The 18,552-nt window shown below is 40.7% G+C and overlaps 1 protein-coding gene across 2 annotated transcripts in view; it reads left to right on the top strand.

The window, feature by feature from the left end:
- Positions 1-18,552, top strand: part of fhod3b (formin homology 2 domain containing 3b) — a 94,499-nt gene that overhangs the window by 14,304 nt on the left and 61,643 nt on the right. For both annotated transcript variants that reach the window (XM_086039427.1, XM_086039424.1), the window contains exon 3: positions 954-1,018. In XM_086039427.1, coding sequence (XP_085895553.1) covers positions 954-1,018 — 65 coding nt within the window. The remainder of the gene's footprint in view (positions 1-953; positions 1,019-18,552) is intronic.

The following is an 18,552-nucleotide window of genomic DNA, read 5'->3' as shown; positions in this document are numbered from 1 at the left end:
TCAACCTGAAAAACATCTTTCCTAAAACCTGTTCTATGCGCCTTCGATCATGGCTCAACATCAGAAAACAGTTGAGCCGTGATTGGTCGTTACCTAAGCCCTGAGCAACTGTGATGTTATTTTCAGTCGACGGCAAGTGTCAAAATGGCCGCCCCTGACATGGACAAAAACGGGTGGATTTTGCTGCTTAATTTACATTGCACAAATGAGAAATTAATCAGAATTCTGTGTTTCAACTAGTGGGCCTGCTGGGAACATATTCTTGAAAAAAAATATGTTTGGGTTGACTTCCGCTTTAAGTCCACAACTTTTCAATTGTACACGCACAATTTTTCAACCGTCTGCTCTATGTTTGAAACTTTAGGAAGCATCTACAAGTAAGGGAGCCATGACATAAATCATTAATCTCATTGATTGGTGGAAGTATTGATGTCAGTAACATATTGAATTGTCTGTTTTTGTTTGATGTATTTTTTTTTCCCCCTATACGTAGACCCACCAGGCCATATCCTTCTAAAACACCAACTTACAGGAAACCTCAGACATAAATCCCAGAGTAGGCTTTTGAGAGGAGAACTGAATAGTATTGTGGTGAACTGCTGGCATCTTTCTCTTTGATTGTCACTCAGACATTGTAAGCTGTTGACAGGATGGTGATCGAGTCTTTGCATGTCTCCATTAACACTGTGGGCGGAGTTGACCCGTGGGCTGCTCCCATCCTTCATTTTCACCCATGGAGACCTTTTCCTTGTTGTACCGCTTGCCCTGCTTCTTTTTGTTTTCGAGCAGCTGAAAAAATAAGAGGTTTAAATGCAATCTTTGTTTTTGGTTTTACCGTTCCCATTGAAGCTGCTCTATTTTCTTATTAGTACAGCTTTACAGATGATGTATTTTGATTTATTCATTCTATTTCTGTCTTAATGAACACGGATTTGTATTTTTATTCTTTTCAGGAGAGGCAGAAAACACAACCTCATACTTCGAACGCAGCTGTCAGTCAGAGTCCACGCTTGCATCGGTGAGTACTGTAAACTTACGCTGCAAACTTAAACTGCACATTTATCACTCTATAATCGTGAAATTTGTGCTGCATCACTTGTGTGGTATGAGCTTCCATTACCGCCTCCATTACCAGCAGCTTGTTTTATTGCTGTTGCATACAATGCACAGTGGCAGCCTTTGGGAAACAGCTTGCATCTTAATTTGAGTGCAAATTAGCAGCATTTCAGCGACACTCTGCAAAACTGCACTCTGGCGCAGGGCACAGATTGAAAACATTTTCTTTTTAAACTTACTGTGTTCTGTCACTTTGTTTTATTGGGTCTCCGGGTGTCTGAATAATGGGAGGGACCTTGCTCAAACAACTGAGTGAAAACACATGCAGACTTGCCAGCTTGTGATATACCTACACACATGCACACACGCAATGAACATATCAGCAGCTGCTTAAGCTTTTAATGATATAAAGTTAGTCACAGTTTGGCACATGCTTCTGTTTCACAGATTATTTCACTTATTTACTCATTTACAACAGAAAACTTGGAAGAACACACATATGCTGAATTTTGATGTGCATTTTTTGATTTTTTTTATACCTAGGGAAGTTGTCTGAAGTAGTGCAGCAAGGTGACCTATTAGTTAGCATAGGACGGGAAGTTTCTCATTCCATATTCCAAAAACGTGTATGTTGTATGAATGGTTGTAAGTGCCCCCCGACTTACTGGTGGCCAGTCTGAGTCAGATAGGCTCCAGCTCACATGCGATTCTAATGAGGACAAACAGTACAGAAACTGGATGGCTGCATGGATTAAAGTAAACAGAGCCACTGTGGTCTGGGAACTAGTTGTTACTGTGTCAAAGTATTCTGGTGATTTGTTTGCCTTACTTGGACATGACCTCTAATAGAGAGGAAACTCAAATGGATCCTTCACATGAAAAAATGCTGGGTTGTTTTCCGTGCACTCTTTGGGTAGCTGTTGATTTTCAGCAGATTGGGTTACTTTCACCAGAAGTTGGGTTCATTGTTATTTTGTCCTAGCAGACTGGGTTAAAGATTAAATTTGGGCTGAAGCCGGTCATCATTTTGGACAGGTGTATTGAATTAAATTCAATGTAACATCCTTACAAAACTTTTTTGGTGGCTGAGTGGCTCAGTAGGTAGTACCACTAAGGCGCTAACCTTGGACATGGGCATTGGGATTCAAATCCCAATTGATGGTAACATCCAGGTGGGTCTGTAGGGAAGAACTTTTACACTATATGCCAATTCCCAGCCACCGATGCTTTTTAGCCTGTATAAAAATTACCGTAAAAACTTATTGTGGTGACCCTTGACAGGTAAAAGTTGCCTTTTCTTCTTCTTAGAGAAAGTTGGTCTCAAAATCAGTATTGTTTTTAACCACAGCTATGTAATAACCTGGTAACCAATTTCTTGGTAGCTATAACTTCTCAGTATGGGTAACTAGCCTTTGTTGGGTCAATGTGCTGGGTCAAATCCTCAACCCAATGCGCGGGGTATAAATAACCCGGCACTGTATCTCGCTTTTGGACCCAGCGCTGGGTTAACGGTTTCATCCAATTTGGCTTGCTTTTAACCCAGCAGTTTTAAGAGTCCTATGAAATTCTCAAGCACACAAACCTTTGTATGCAAGCCATGTTTGTACATTGTGCCTCTTTTGTTGTATACCTTGCAATAGTGACTGACATACATGCTACGCTAAGATAGTACAGCCAGTACAAATCTGATTTAACACTTAAGCTTTCATATACCGACTAAATTGTCATGATAACTTGTTGACTTGGATACCATAGGTGTTTTTTAATTGTGAAATTGTTCCACAGAGCCTTATTCTGTCCTCCTGCTGTTGCTCGGCTGAGCTTAGCGCAGCCTGCAGAGAGGCAGACAGACTTGCCGTTCTTCCCTAAGTGGATGATGACCGTCTTTCTCTTTAAGTTGACAACCACCTGTTGCCCTTCCCCAGTCCTGCCCTGAGACTACTCGTGAGGCTAGCTGATTTATTTCTTCCAGCCAAGGTGGTCACTGTTACTGTAACTTGTCCAGACATTTGAGCCTGATTTTATCTGACTAGAGGGTTTACCCTGAAGCCCCGTGAGTGCAGAATTACAAGGTGATTTTCCGCCTCAACACAGGAGATCATTCTTCAGTTCTTTGAGTTTTTGTAAGACAAAAGCTGTTGGTTTGCTGAAGGCAATGTATATGTATATATGTGTTTAGAAATATCTATCTATCTATCATTCTATCCATCTATCTATCTATCTATCTATCCATCTATCCATCTATCTATCTATCTATCTATCTATCTATCTATCTATCTATCTATCTATCTATCTATCTATCTATCTATCTATCTATCTATCTATCTATCTATCTATTCGCTACTGAAATGCTGTCAAACACAGACAACTGCAATGCGCTCACACACTTCTGAAATACTCTCTCACTTTCACAACTGAAATGCTCTCTCATGCCCTACTGAAACACTCTCATAACCAAATGAAACATTCTCGCGCTCACTACTAAAACACTTTTCTGAAACTCACGAACTCCTGAAACACTCTCACTACCACTCCTGAAACACTTTCACACACACACCTGAAATGCTCTCACACTCGCACCATCACAACTGAAACACTCTCACACACTATTGAAGCACTCTCACATTACTAATGAAATGCTCTCACAGGCACTATTGAAACAATCTCACTTGCATTCCAGTAATGCCTTTTTTTTTTAAACATCCACTCTAGATTTCTATAATTTGACTTCGCAATGAGGTGGCTGTTTGAATGTATCATAAACCACAGGAAGACCTAATCCAGCCTTATGTAGTCACTACTCACTACCATTATCACCCACGTAGAGTAGTCTCCAACAACTAGGGCTCTGCAGGGACCTGGCGGACATTTTTACAACAAAGCCGGTGCAAGGAGGAAAGTGATCACCTGAAGAGATAATGATGTATTAAACTTCCTTTTATAGATCCACTATGGCTGCAATAATTTGTTATTGTATGGTGAAATGGTCTCTTTGTTTTGAAAAAGTCTGTCTCCGTCTGCAATTTCCTTAGCATGCGTTTTTTAATGCAGCAGTTATTTTGTGAAAACAAATCCCAAATGAATCACATTAAACTCTAAGTTGCCATGGCGACTAGTAGGCTTCCATAGTGAGAACCCAGCACATAGATAATACAGATTGAAGATTCACATCATACAAGCTGGATCAATATCCTCCTAATATGAACCCGCGCCTACAGGAATAGTTCTTAAATATGCATCAGAAATGAAGAATGAAAAATGTTCCAAAAAGACATTAAAATGAAATTAGAATGAATTGTGGTCATACAGACCGATGTGTTCATTATACAGATATTAATCATTGTGCTAAATAAGTGTTGGGCAAGTACAGTACAGGAGCCACATACGACCCTCTCTGTTCTTCAAGATAGCCCACCGAGCAAAAGTCTTATCGTATTTGTTGCATTTGTTGCCATCTGCACGATCGGGGCTGGAAGGTGGTCTCCGGGTGCCCACTTCGCAGCAACTAACTTTACATCCGGCCCATCTGTCCACTTTAAAAAATCTAACGTGGCCCTTGAGCACAAATGTTTGCCCACCTCCAGTCTCAATGATGGTTTAACTGGCGTGTAAAAAAAGCAATGCATATCAAAGCTGAATGTGTTAACATTCTCTCTTTAAGTGCAGCTTTCTCTGCCAACATGCTGATCCCGACCGAAGAGCGACATCCGTAATCAGAGGCGACACATTCGTAGTGGATTATCTGACTTGTCTTTTACAACCTCTTATAATCCCAGCTCAAGACATGATTCATTGTGGCTGCTGATGATTCGGGTTGCTCTCCAGACTATAATTTTGTCAGTTTGTTAGTTTTGATCTTCATGTTGACAACTGGAAACTCCAGCTAACAATGACGCTAAAAATGGACTTCAATGAGTCGTGCATTTTCTTTTATTATTTTCCTGCAAGCCATTTAGACAGTTACTTGCATCTGACAGAATCTTTGCATACTGTGAAATGTGGCCGTTTTCATGCCTTTTAATGGTTTGTTTATGTGCATGATTATATGTAACCAATTTAAGTTCTGAACCACTCTGGTGAGGAAATTTGGAGTCATTTTATATGACGTCAACAGCGCCGCTTCAAAGGGCTTTGAGGGTGAAGATTTGTTTTTAAGGTTACGATTTGTTTTAAAGTCCGGTTTAGGATAATGTCAGGCAATTGACTCTAGAGGCGAAGAACCAGTGTTTTCCACACGCGGTGCCAGACCGGTGCTAAGTTTGTTGATCTTGTGGGCACCTAAAAAGACAGCACCAGCTGTGAAGATGCCCATAAAAAACAAGTTCATTTTGAAAAATTGGAACTTGTTTTGATTGGGACCAAGACCGCTAATTGTAACTGATTTCACGGTAACATTTATTTATTTGATTTACTACAACATAATTGGTTATTTAATACGACAAGAATTTATGACATCTCTGCTGTGCTGTTCATGTACATATTTTCAGCGAGTTTAAAGGTGAGGTTGATATTGCGTAACTTCTTTTGTTGTTTTTGCCATTTTTATCAGGTAGTCTCATCAAATTTCTCTCCTTGTTTCTGCGACCAGAGCACGCAAGCCAGCAGGCACACAATAGTTCAAAACACGCATATCACATGGCACCTCGGGGACTCAGTGGAAGATGAAATGGTCTATCTCTTCGACTTCACTCCAAGAGACCCAAAATGGGATTACAGTCACCCTGGGAAGCCAACCCAAACAGCTTAGTGCCAGAGAGGGGAAATGTGAGGCAGCCAACGTCTCAGAGCGACGGGAGAGTGAACCAAGTCTTGATCCTCAAATCAGTGGAGGGATCGCTCGTATCACTCACCTCACACTTTTTCCCTCCACTGTTTTTGTATTCTGTCCATTTGGCCATTAGCCCAACAGCCCAACAGCCCCGTGCTGTGCGATAACAGCACAGCCTTGGTGTGTGCTTCTTCTTTAAACTGCAGTGCAGAAGATTGTTTTCCCTGTTGTCCCAGTGCCCTTGGAACAAAAACATTTTATCTTTGTGGAAAAATAGGTCTACATTTTGGGCTTTTTTTTTTTTTAAATGCAGTTTCGCATACAGTACAAGGCCAGGACAACTACAACAGTGATTTGTCTAAGGACAATCACATGCTCATGTTCTCACACACTCATACTTTGTACAAAGGCATGCGGGTTTTAAGAAGCCATCTGGTTCCAGTTGAAAGGCCCCTCAGCACTGTTCCTCACCCATCCAAAGAGAAGAGAGCTGTCTACATTTCCCTCCAAAGAGGGGTTTTAGTTCCTTCACTGTGGACAGGAGGGGGTGAACAAGCAGACTCACCCAGTGAGAAGGTTGTCAACATTTCGGACAACTTAAGATACATTTGCACCGAGCATTTGGGTTCACTTCACCACAGTATCGTTTTAATCGGTCGGCCCTGAATCTTGATCTGGTTTTTGTTTCCATCGTAAGGCATGTAGACAGAATGGCGATAGATGTGTTAGCCATGTAAATTGTCGTAGCAACAAGACAGTTGATAGTTGACAATTTTGTAATGAATTAAAGAAAGAAGATATACAGGTATATGGTGATAATATTAGTAAATAAGTGATTCATCTTCTATGCGTAATCCTCGCTATTTTGTGAAAGTCCACCTTCTGTATTTTTCCAATTCCAGTTTTAAATTCCTTTATGAGCAGAAAGTGATACGTAGGCCTGTTTGGACTTGAATCCCAAAACTCTTATCGTTAGTTTTTAACAGCCAAACCACCAATTCATGCACAACCCTAACTATCAGCAATATCATTCATTCATCAATCAACCACAGAGAGCAAATCACCATGTCTGCCAACTTCATTCTACCGGCTGTAGCCCCACCCACTCTCCAGCAGCAAAACATCTCCACTCCACTCTGTTCAAACATTGTACAATATGTTTTGAATTGCCTCAGAATAACCTACTCTAAACCATGGCTGCCAATCACATGTGCAACTGACTATAAAGCTGACTACAGCTGCTTAAAGTAACCCGCGATCATGACACACGGGTGGGATGGCACAGAGCGGCGACCAAGCGAAGCAGAGCATGCTGGGAAAAGGCGCAGCAGTGGGACTGTCTCATTCCATGTTGAATTGGACAGGTGTGTAACCTCAGCGGCCACAGGCTTTAAACAACTGTCCGCTCACTGGCAAGAACATCAGAGTGGTTTGTTTTGCTTCAACCAACGTGTATTTTAATTCTGCAGAATATAGTTTATTGTATTTTAATGTCAGGGTTTGTGGTGTTATTGAGCGAAGGCTTGAGTGCTTCTGCAAGCAACCAGTGTCCACCCACTCGCAACATCCTTCATGTGAGGATAATATGTAGTAGCACTGGAAAATAACGATTTCTAAACATTCAATTGACTATGCAAACAAGCTTCCAATGTGGTGGCAAATCATGCCGAGCTTTTACAAAGCTGTCACAATAGCGTATGGATATAACTTTATATCACAGCCTTTTTGGGCTGTGATGCAGATGCATGAAAGCATTGCTTAAAGAGAAAAACTCTTTTCTAATTGTGTCAGTAGCTTTACTCTTTATCTGACCAATTCTGGTACAGTACTGTATTTATGGTATCCATGATGGTAGACCACAGCAAAAATGTAGCTTTAAAAGATTTATTATCCGTCATGCTTGAATTTTGCATCAGGATTTATGGCTGGCTGTATAGAGTACCAGTATAGTAAAAACCCTGATGGCTAGTTCAGTATGCAACTGGCCTTCAGCCAAATCCCAGTGTGACACTGATTTCTATTACACATCCTACCTCACTTTTCTTTCCTCCAGCTTTGATGCTGGCCACGTTGGAAGGAAACGTCAGTTTCGCGCTCTGCGTCGATCAAGACAATAAGCCTAATAAGACCAAAAACATATTTTCTGTTTGTCGTAACACTACAGTCATTCATGCGGTCTTATGTGAAGCATGGCTGTTATTTCTTCTCTCGCTTTGGATCAAGTGGTGTTGCCTCAGCTGGCTAGCTTTGAATCATTTACATTGCTGTTTGGCTTCCAAAGGGGATTTATTGGATTTTTGTCACATTTACGTGCTGAGATTGAGCCAATGTTGAGCCTGACATCAGCTGGAAAAACTGCCACATTTTTAAGTTTAGAAGGATGTGACCATCTTATTCGCACGGCTTGTCACAAGTCCAACGTGGATGCCTTAAAACCCAGGAATGCCCCCAAAGACTCATGAGCTGGAAATTACCTTTGTTTCTTTCCGACCATTCACCCTTATTAACTATCCAGGGAGAAAGGATTCATTGAGGTGAAATATTTATCCCATTTTTCATCTACATATTTTGTGTGCTGCCTTCGTAATTATGTTTCGTTTTCTGTTAAAATCACTGATTTGTTAAAACAGATGTTTGTTAACATCAACCATACTGTGGAACATCCGGTCAAAGACGATCTGTGGTGGGACAATTGTGAAGTTGCTCACCCTCTATTTTCTTTTTGTATAACGCTAGCAGCTAACATGCACTGCCTTCCTTACAAGTGGCACAGTCTTCACCGCGCTTAATCATCCCAGGAGCTGTTGGTGGCTGTCTCCTGACTCAGTGTAGCATTTTATTTAGCTGGCATAGCATTGAAATACTCAGCAATGATGGATACTCCATAAAACTAGACTCCGAGTTTTCTTTTTCTGTCGTTATAAGCAGTTGGCAAGTAACTTTTGGTGTGCATTACTGCCACCCATGCTGGAGTCTGCTGTCTGCGACTGCTTTATAGCTTTTAGGGTGTATGGGTTTGAGGCACCACAGTAATTTTATTGCCTCTTTCTAGAAGTTCTACAACAATACTTGGTATACCAGGTATTCGTTTCGGTTTATCAACTGCAAACATGCCCAAGGCCAAGACAGAACTATGGCTGTTATTTTTAGAGGTGATGTAAGTTTCAAGTGCAAGCCAGGAGTTGGATAAATAATATTTATATTGCAGAGCCTATAATGAAACATAATATCCTTTTCAGTGTTATTCGCTCAACTACTTGCCAGTGCTGTCATTCTTTTCCCATCATACAGAGCATGAGGCGAATGAGGTTTCAGGAGAGTAAAATGTGAAAACCCCTAAAGTTTATAATGCATACGTAGCACTCAGACCTCGAAAACTAGAACTTCACACAGTAGAGAGATGACCTCCATCAAGCTCGTTAAGTTGTAAACTTTTTTTTTAGGATCCACAAGATTTTCATTGAAAAAATCTCAATGTCAAAAATGACAAAAGAATAAAGATGCAGAACTGCATCGAAATGGGTCATTCCTGTGCTGCATCCCTGTAGAGCCATACCTGTAGATAGACGGAACGAGAGGAGGCGGGATGCTTTGTGGGGGCAACAGCCAATAGCACACTTAATCTGCTCAGCATTGCTGGGCAAGCAGGGATGGCTCTGTCTCAACTGCAGGTTACAAAAATGTAGGCTATGCATGCCGCTGAAGAAGACATGTGGAAGAGCACTTATAAGGAATAGTTGAACTTGGCAGATATGTGTGTGGTCAAGGAAAAAAATACTACATCTCCATATGGTGGGATTCTCTGTCCTAACTTCATATAATCACATCATTATATTCATGAAGCGAGTGAGTGAGTGTGAATGATTTTGTGTCTATATTTGACCTGCGATCGACTGACGTCCACTCCAGGTTGTACTTCACCTTTCGCCTAAAACCTGCTGGGATAGACTCCAGTGAAATAGCAAATGGATAGAGAACATTCGGATCACGTAATTTTATGCTAGACTTTGCACTCTGTGTATGTATTGTTCAAAGGTGCTTGCTAAATAGTTAATGGAAGGAATGATATTATTGAATCATAAACTTTATAGCACACTGACTAAGCAGAAAATAGAGAATTTGGAGGCATACTTTTTATTTATTTTTTTAACGTTTGCCAGTTGCACATTTTGGTACTTTTGCTTTCAGGGTTCATTGACACAGGTAACCACATTGTTGTGCTTCTCTGTTTGATTATGCACATCATATTATGTTTGGATGTGACTTATTTTGCAAAGAATGCAACAAGTGAACATTTGGTGCTTTCTGTTGTGTCATCTTGAACGTTGTATCAGTACCACACTTGCGCCAACTTTCCACTTATGTCGCTCAATGCAGTTGACTGAGAGAGGCAAGAGCAGCTGTGCTGGAAGAGAGCCCTGCATGGAAAAAATATCTGTGTTGTGTGGTCTTAATTACACCTTTAGCTCAGGGATGGGCAACTGGCGGGCCGCGGGCCGCATGCAACACGCACACTCTTGACTGATTAACCCATTAAGGACTTGAGCGCATACCCCGTTTCTACCACTAGAGCCGGGAGCGCTGTTGTGTCTTTCTATCCTTAAAACCGGGAGAGCATATACGTCATTTTCTATTTATTATTTAATTCTCAGTCTCTTAACCATTGAAATGCATCAGAATATACACGTGACGCGGTGACGGTGTCGTAAACCCGCAGAGGATGTTCCAGAATTCTTTCGAGTGATAATGGCAGACCCCGCGGTCGCGGGAGCTCTTAAATGAGTAATGGCAGTGATATAGATGACGCGATTGTGGACTGTGAACCAGTAGAACCAGTCGAACGTGATATATGGTTAAGATGTATGTTTGTAGACAATGACAATATCGACGTCTTTGTAAGAGAATAGAGGATTGTAGTTACCACTCGATTTTTTTAAATTAAAAATAGTGTTTCTCTTGCACTACTTTATTTTTACCTCTTCGATTGAAACAGTACAGCTTGATAAACTAGGGTCTGTATGAAAGCCACATCTAAGCTCTCAAATTCTGCTACAGGGGCTGAGATATGAATTATATTGTAGGTGTTGAATTTCTGGGAAAATTTCAGGTTTTCAAGGGTATCAATCAATCAATCAAAACACTTTATTTGTCCCCAAAGGGCAGTTTAAAAGGCGTAACAAGCAGCATTGTAGGACAACACAAACACAACATCATAAAAGACATACATCAATTACAATAGTAAAAAAAAAAATAATAATAATAATAATATTAATTCCAAATTCTTTTGGAATTACGTTTCTGTCTGCTACAGGGGCTGAGATATTAATTTTAATTAATTTTAATGCCGCCCATTATATGTGGGCGGGGACTGCTTGTAGTACGTCACAGCCTGACTATGTCATTAAAGGATTACTGTATCATTAAAAGCAGTCATTGTAATATTGTTTCCTGGCTTGCTTTGTCACATTCCGTTGTCGCAAGGTATCTGAAGATGGTGACCTTAGTCACCAAAATTTATATACACAGCTATACTAATGTCCACTTCAATCTGTGAACATATAAAAGCGATCGGCACAATCATCCCCAACTCATCTGACAATTTAGTCACAGAAAGTAGCTTGCGCTCTGCGTAAAAACGGGCACATCGTCATATTCATGCTGGGTCTAGGTCCGATCTTGTAGTTTTTTATTCTCCAGTGTCATCCATGGACCCCAGCGAGTCTCTTTCGGTTTCTGCAATGTCAAGCACAGCGTACCTCCGACTGCCCTGATGCAAATGAGGGATGCCGCTAGGATTGCTTGGGAAAAGACATCCCACAACGGCGCACCCCTTCACGCCCAATTCTACCTATGCAAAGTCTAGCAAAATACCAAATGAAAGAAAACTGAAATTAGTTTGATGCGAATTGGCGTCACAGGGTTAACAAAATAATACATTTTAGTTTATATTGTTTATAAGAAATACTTTTTTAAGAATAAACACATTACCTTGTTCTTGATGAACTATTTGGGCTATTACCGGGTACTTGCTTGTATTTTATTGTAGTCAGTATGGAGGTACTTGGAAAGCTCTGTGATAAAGTACGTCTAAAGTACGTCTTGGTGTAAAAGGTTTGACAAGATTTGTGGAGCGTGTTGCTGCAGGATTTTTTGTTTGAATTGTTCATAAATCCACGGTACAATTTGCTTGTCGTCACCTGGAAATCTTACATGGCTCGATAATGCCAAGACTTTTTTCTGACTTGTCGTTCATTATTAGTAACAGTCTATAGTTTTCAGCAGTCAGCTACTTTAGCTTACAAACTATTGAATATGACACCGACTGCCTCCTTCCCCAATCCTTGCGAGCCAATGTGACATGCTGAGACACACTCCTTTTTTCCTTTACTGGAGCAGATACTGCATCAGTTGTTTACACTCAAACTACATTGTATATGTTTGATTTGATGATTGTAATCATAAGAAAGAACAACATAATTGCAAAATGTTTGCACATCCTCACTTTCCTGTCAACCCCTTACATTCACGTAATTAGAGGGACTCACATTGTGACAATATACACATTCCAATGTAAACATATATATTTTTTGCCTGTACCTGTCCTTACAAGCTGAGAGTAAAATAAGCTGAGTCATAGCTTTAAGCTTTCTGTTCGTCATTGGAAGCCATTGTTATGGATGGAAACTGTTGGCATGTCATGAAGTCTGCTTAAGCACTTTAAAACATTACAACACTTAGTGATGACTTGGAAAGTATACATTTACTTTTCTGGCACTTTTCTGTTTTGTCTGATAACAGTTAGTCACATTAAGGTGTGTTTTTATGAAATGCTTTTTTTTTCTCTATGCCCTGTGATTGACTGGCATCCCGTCTAGAGTGTAGCTGCCTGTGGCTCGCTGTCAGCTTGATAGGCTCCCGCTTCTTGCCACACTGAACAGGATAAACAATATAGTAAATGGATTGGCTTGAATGTTGTCGTTTTATTGTAGAGTCGACGATACTTCAGGTTTTATATCTTTATATAATGTAATATATAATATATCATATCAGGTTTTATATCTTGGGTCTCTCAGACATCCGGAAGACAAGGTCAACTGAGGTTAACCCCATCTAAATATGTGAGCAACCTGGAGGACCCCTTGCACAGCTCACCAGGATTATACTATCCTCTCCTACACATGGGTTGCCTACATGGGGGTAATAGAGGTTTTGTCAAGCAATTTCTCACATTTGTACGCACTCGCTATCTGACTTTGACGGCTGCGTACTCGGCCGCTTATCCTCTGAATGAGGCATTACCAACCTTTGCGAAACTGAAAGCTACTTCTTTGATACTGATTCATGCAAAGAGCACCAGCTTGAGTCACACTTTTGAAATAGCACACTTGCTCAATTTACCTTTGATTGGTATTACTAATCATGAATGATATTCATCTATGTGAAGACACTGATTATGGTAATGATACCTCACAATGAATATCAACAATGATTTGACAAGGTAGGAAACATAGATATCAATATGCAACACTTAATTTCTATAAAGCCCTATATAAGTCATTGCATTTTTGAAATGGCCATACCTTATACTGTACAGCATTCTGAATATATCACACTGTCACATCACTAGTGAGCTATTTTTAGAACAGGCCTGCAGGCTACTCATCTGGTCGTACCCGTGGGTACTATGTTGGTGAGCCTTGCTCTCAATGGATGAATGAAGTGGCTTGGCACAGGCCACTATGTGATTGTTCCGGGAGACTGGTTAAATCCCTTCTTAGTCAGAGATGACAACGGAGGGAAGCTGTCATCTCCGAGTCTAGAGCGCAAAAGTGGACTAAGTGACAAGAGGACCACCTCCTGTCACCATTGAGTGATTTATGGACGAGTGACACAGTCACAACTCCTGTAAACTGCAACTGAATACTGAAGCCATCAGATCCTGTCTGCCCCCTGCCACTTGATGTTGAATTTAAGAGCATTGCGGGAGAGCAAATATTTTAGTAGCCCTGTGGTGTGTGTTTTAAAACATGAACTGACCCTCTTTGAACAGCTCGAAGAGTAACCTGGAATGGAATTCAGTCTTACCTTCCTGTGGAAAGTTCTTAAATGAGAGATTCTCGTTTCGTTACGTGTCTGGGAAATCTCTTATATGTCGTCTTTTATGGTTTAATTTTGTATTAATTTGCCGATTCAATATTTTTATACCAAACCACTTTTTGTGCCCTCTGTTTCTAAATTGGGAAAGGTGGTTTTTTGAAGCAGTGTGAAATACACAGAGGAATGTTCCCCCTCTAAGATGTCATGTGGTGCGTGACTGCACACGGCCAGGCCACGCTGGCTCGCTCCTGCTGCAGACACCAGCCGGAATTCTCATTTTACTTTTTGCTTAATAGAAAATATCATACACATATGTCTGCATGCAACAGGTATTATGGGAGGACCTGCAATATGATGAGCACATGTATTTGCTTTGGACCTTGCTTCTGTATTGGACCCCATCCTTTTCACTGATGCTAGTATGTTGTTGAGACATAAACGTCGTTTCAACTCTAGGGCTGCTTTTGAGGAAGAAAAGGGGGCCTCCTTTACTTACTTGTGGACATGTGGCTGTTGGCCACTGTGAATATTTTAGGTTTTATCAAAAAGGAGCAGCAAGACTGCTGTATCAAAGATGAGACCGTGAAGTGCATGTAATACCTCATTCAGAATCCAGAGCTAAGGCACAGCAACAGGGAAACACAAATGTTATCTTGTATGTTGTTCTAATCAGATGTTACATCCATCCATCCATTATCTATACCGCTTGTCCTCACAAGGGTCGCGGCGTGCTGGAGCCTATCCCAGCTGTCTTCGGGCAGTAGGCGGGTGACACCCTGAATTGGTTGCCAGCCAATCGCAGGGCACACAGAGACAAACAAACATCCGTGCTCACAATCACACTTAGGGGCAATTTAGAGTCTAATTTTTGGAACGTGGGAGGAAACCGGAGTACCCGGAGAAAACCCTCGCAGGCACGGGGAGAACATGCAAACTCCACACAGGGAGGCCGGGGGGCTGCGATCGAACCCACGACCTCTTAACTATGAGGCGGACGTGCTAACCAGTCGACCACGTGCCGCCCTCAGATGTTACAATGACATGATAATGAGAAATAGGTGACCAGTTGCTTATCTCAACCATATGGCACATGTTCAGACCTTAAGCTGACCAGGTACTACAAATAGTACATAGCAGCACCGGGTAGTGCCCACTTTTGACACGCATAAATTAAGAATCTCATATAGCTGATACATTGCTATGGATTGGGGTCTGCATGTAGGACATGTCTTGAGCTGTTTTTGGTCTGTTCCCCATCAGGAAGGCTGCCTCAGCAGTGCTTCAGCCTGCTTGTGAGTGGAAATCTTTGGCTAGTGTTATCTTTGGAAAGTGTCGAGTCCACAGAAAGCGGGAGCAAGGAGTCCAGTGTCAGCTCACACATCCCGGGCTCACTATTGCATTGAATGACAAAGGGAGTGTAGTGCAGCAGAATGAGGCGAGCTGAAGAAAGCATTAGTTGTTATTCTGAGTGAATAGACTCGATGAAGGGACACGAGGAGTTCTTTGATTAGTCTGGTGAGATAGTCCAAGATCAGGCCTTGCTTGAGGCACACTCGTGCTTGGGGGTTTCTGAAGGATGTGGGAAGAAAGAGCTCCATATGTGAAGTATATCCCATAGTGAGGAGGGCCTCATCCACTTAATGCAGGAATCCATTTCATTCTGTCCATCTTCATTGCTCTTCATGATTAGCCCAAAGAGCCAGCAGGAGATTGAATAGTCTCAGATATATTGAGCATGTTGTGCAGAGCGTGACAAATTAGCACCCCGCAGAAGTTTTGAATCTCTGCGGATGTTTGTCTCAACAAAAGAACATGGTCACTTCCTGACTTGGCAAACATAAGGTTCGGGTATAATGTACCATTAACAGAAACAAAAAGCTTTTAGGCAGTCTTATTGGAATAGAATTTCATACTTCTTCAACATGCAACCCATTTGGTACCAGATAAAAGCCCACCTTAAATTGAGTGTGTTATTATAGCATATTCACATGCTATGGCTTATTATGACACCAATTCTCCAGGCCTAACCCTAAAGAAGATATCATCTTGCCATACACAATTTAACACCGTATACACAATTTTCTTCACATACAATTGTTGTTTCAGCAGACAAAAATGCCAACCTATTTGTTTTCTGACTTGACCAATATGTTCAGACCAACACCAAAGTCTAAATTTATTGCACATTTCTCTACTTGTTAAATCTAAAAGCTTATTCTTTCTCATCACATGACTTCTTAAATTTGTCACTTGGTCTCCCTGCATCACTAAAATAATCACTCTCATTTGTAGATAATCTCAGCTATATAAAGAGCAATACTCTTTGACTGACCTAAATACTAATGAGAAAACACTGTCATTTATTTCTATATAGAGAAGAGCTGGGTATTAGCACGCTAAATTGCTTTTTCGAGACTTTTGCCATGGGCCTCACATTTCAAATGTTAGGTACTGTATTTTTATCTCTTGGTTTTACATGTGCTTGAATGTATATTTAGCCTAACCCCTATCTCTAAACTGGTCAGCTGGTGGTCGGGTTGCAGTGGTGTTCATTTATTTTCTGATCTAACACACATGTATTCTGGGGATAGACAGGTTTCACTTTCTGAACATGTGCGGGAAGAAAACGCCAGATGTCCGTTTAGAAATGTGCTCTATATTAATGTGAATAACAGACGTGTATGATCCCTAGTCTTATTCAGATCAAATTTACTCAAATGATGAGGATGTTTTTATACTGAACCACTTATGGTTGGAGACATTTTTGTGTTTGATTATCCAATATGTTACCACTAAAAGTCTTCAGGTAGGCAGCATCAACAATTTTACTTGTGCCAATTTAGGATTTTAGTTGTGGAATTGGCGTGATTTTGACCGTTCTTGGCAGCCATAACGCCATTCCATGATGGTTGATCTGTGATTGGTTGGCGACCAGTCCTGCAATGTACCCTTGCCCAAAGTCATCTTGGATAAATACTCAACTCACCCATGACTCTGATGAGAATAAGTCAGTCTGGGACATAGAACTTCAGTTGTCAGTCACAAGTTACAAGCCAGCCTCTTTGTAGTTTGGCATTTCATGTCTCCTGAGGTCTGTATACTGTAGAGGACCACTGATTTTAAAAATTACCTTACACAGACATGTCTTACTATGAGGAAAACAACACTAACAGGGGTGCCAGAATGCAAGACTAAGTCAGATGTTAGTTTTTCATGGTTCTGATCCAAAATGTTTTGATGTACAGAGATTATTTTAAATTGTGTGAACTTTTAATCAAGAGAGCCTTCATCATTCAACAAGACAATGAGCCAAAACATACTTCCAACACAACAAAGGACTTAATCAGGGAGAGAACGTGAAAGGTCTTAGACTGGCCAAGTCATTCACCGGACCTTAACCCAATGGAGCATGTATTTTACCTCCGGAAGAGGAGACTGAAGTGATAATCCACCAGGAACTAACATGAAATTTAAAGAGGCTGCAGCAAAGGCCCTGAAAAGCATTTAAAAAGAAGAATGCAATAGTCTCTCTCTATATATAGGTCAAATTTAAGTTTATTTTGTTCAAGTATTAACTCTGGTCGGCTAATTATTTCACTGTTTTGGTTTATTTCTTTGTCTGTGTTAATACAGAATCAGAGAATAATAAATCAAATCAAATTAAATAATAATATTGTGCTGTCGCTTCTGTCCCTCAAAACTTTAGCTGTATGACATATAAGTAATGAGTCATATGTATGAGTAGAGTGTGGGAAGCTGAGACTGTGAAGGTGTTGGAATTCGCTCCGATGATTGTGGAAGCACCCATGAATTTGTGTAGCTGTGAATCTGGGGGCTTTGCCATCTCTGAATGCTCCAAGGGAACAATGCATCAAAAGGTGCACCTGGCCCTGTCAAAACACCTCATATAGCTTGTCGGTTACACTACAATGCAGTGCTCACCACAGTCATAAAAGCTGGCACAGGTACAATATGTGAAGTAAGGTGTGATAATAATTTATTACACCATATTTTCTATATGTTTCTCCTACTCACCGATTTGCAACATGGCAGTAAGCCATATTGTGGCAGTTTCTATGATGGTATAACAGCTAACCTTTTCACAGTAGCACTTTCTTATGGCTACCTTCTCATTGCTGCAATGGCAAATGTGTTTGTATTTTTTTATTTTTAGTATCAGGTTATTAATTAAAACAAGACGGTATGATAAGGTGCTGGGGCGGCTGACCTGTTTTCTGAAGCTGAGCCCTGATTGGTCATTACCTGAGCCCTGAGCAGTTGTGTCATTTTCAGTCGACAGAAGTGACAAAATGTGCACCCTCCTGAGATGGCCGAAAAGGGGTGGATTTTACTGCTTAACTCATATTCCACAAACGCAATATTAATCAGAATGCTGTGTTTCAACTAGTGGTCTTGCATGGAACATATTCTTGAAAAAAATATGTTTAGGTTGACTTCCGCTTTAAGCTTTTGATTATTATTATTTTTTTTTTGCATGTCAGCATTTTCTACAGAAAGTGAAACCCCCCCCACACACACATTTGATAGTATTTGATCATGAGTAAAATACTTTTGAAAATATTTCTATTTAAAAACGGATACATATTTTTTTTTCAATTTATTTTCAATGT

This window comes from Filicampus tigris, chromosome 8 (assembly GCF_054856515.1).
Source record: "Filicampus tigris isolate MCC_2025a chromosome 8, RoL_Ftig_1.0, whole genome shotgun sequence".
Lineage (NCBI taxonomy): Eukaryota > Metazoa > Chordata > Actinopteri > Syngnathiformes > Syngnathidae > Filicampus > Filicampus tigris.
Note: the sequence above shows the minus strand (reverse complement) of the source record. Positions and strands in the feature narration are given on the sequence as shown.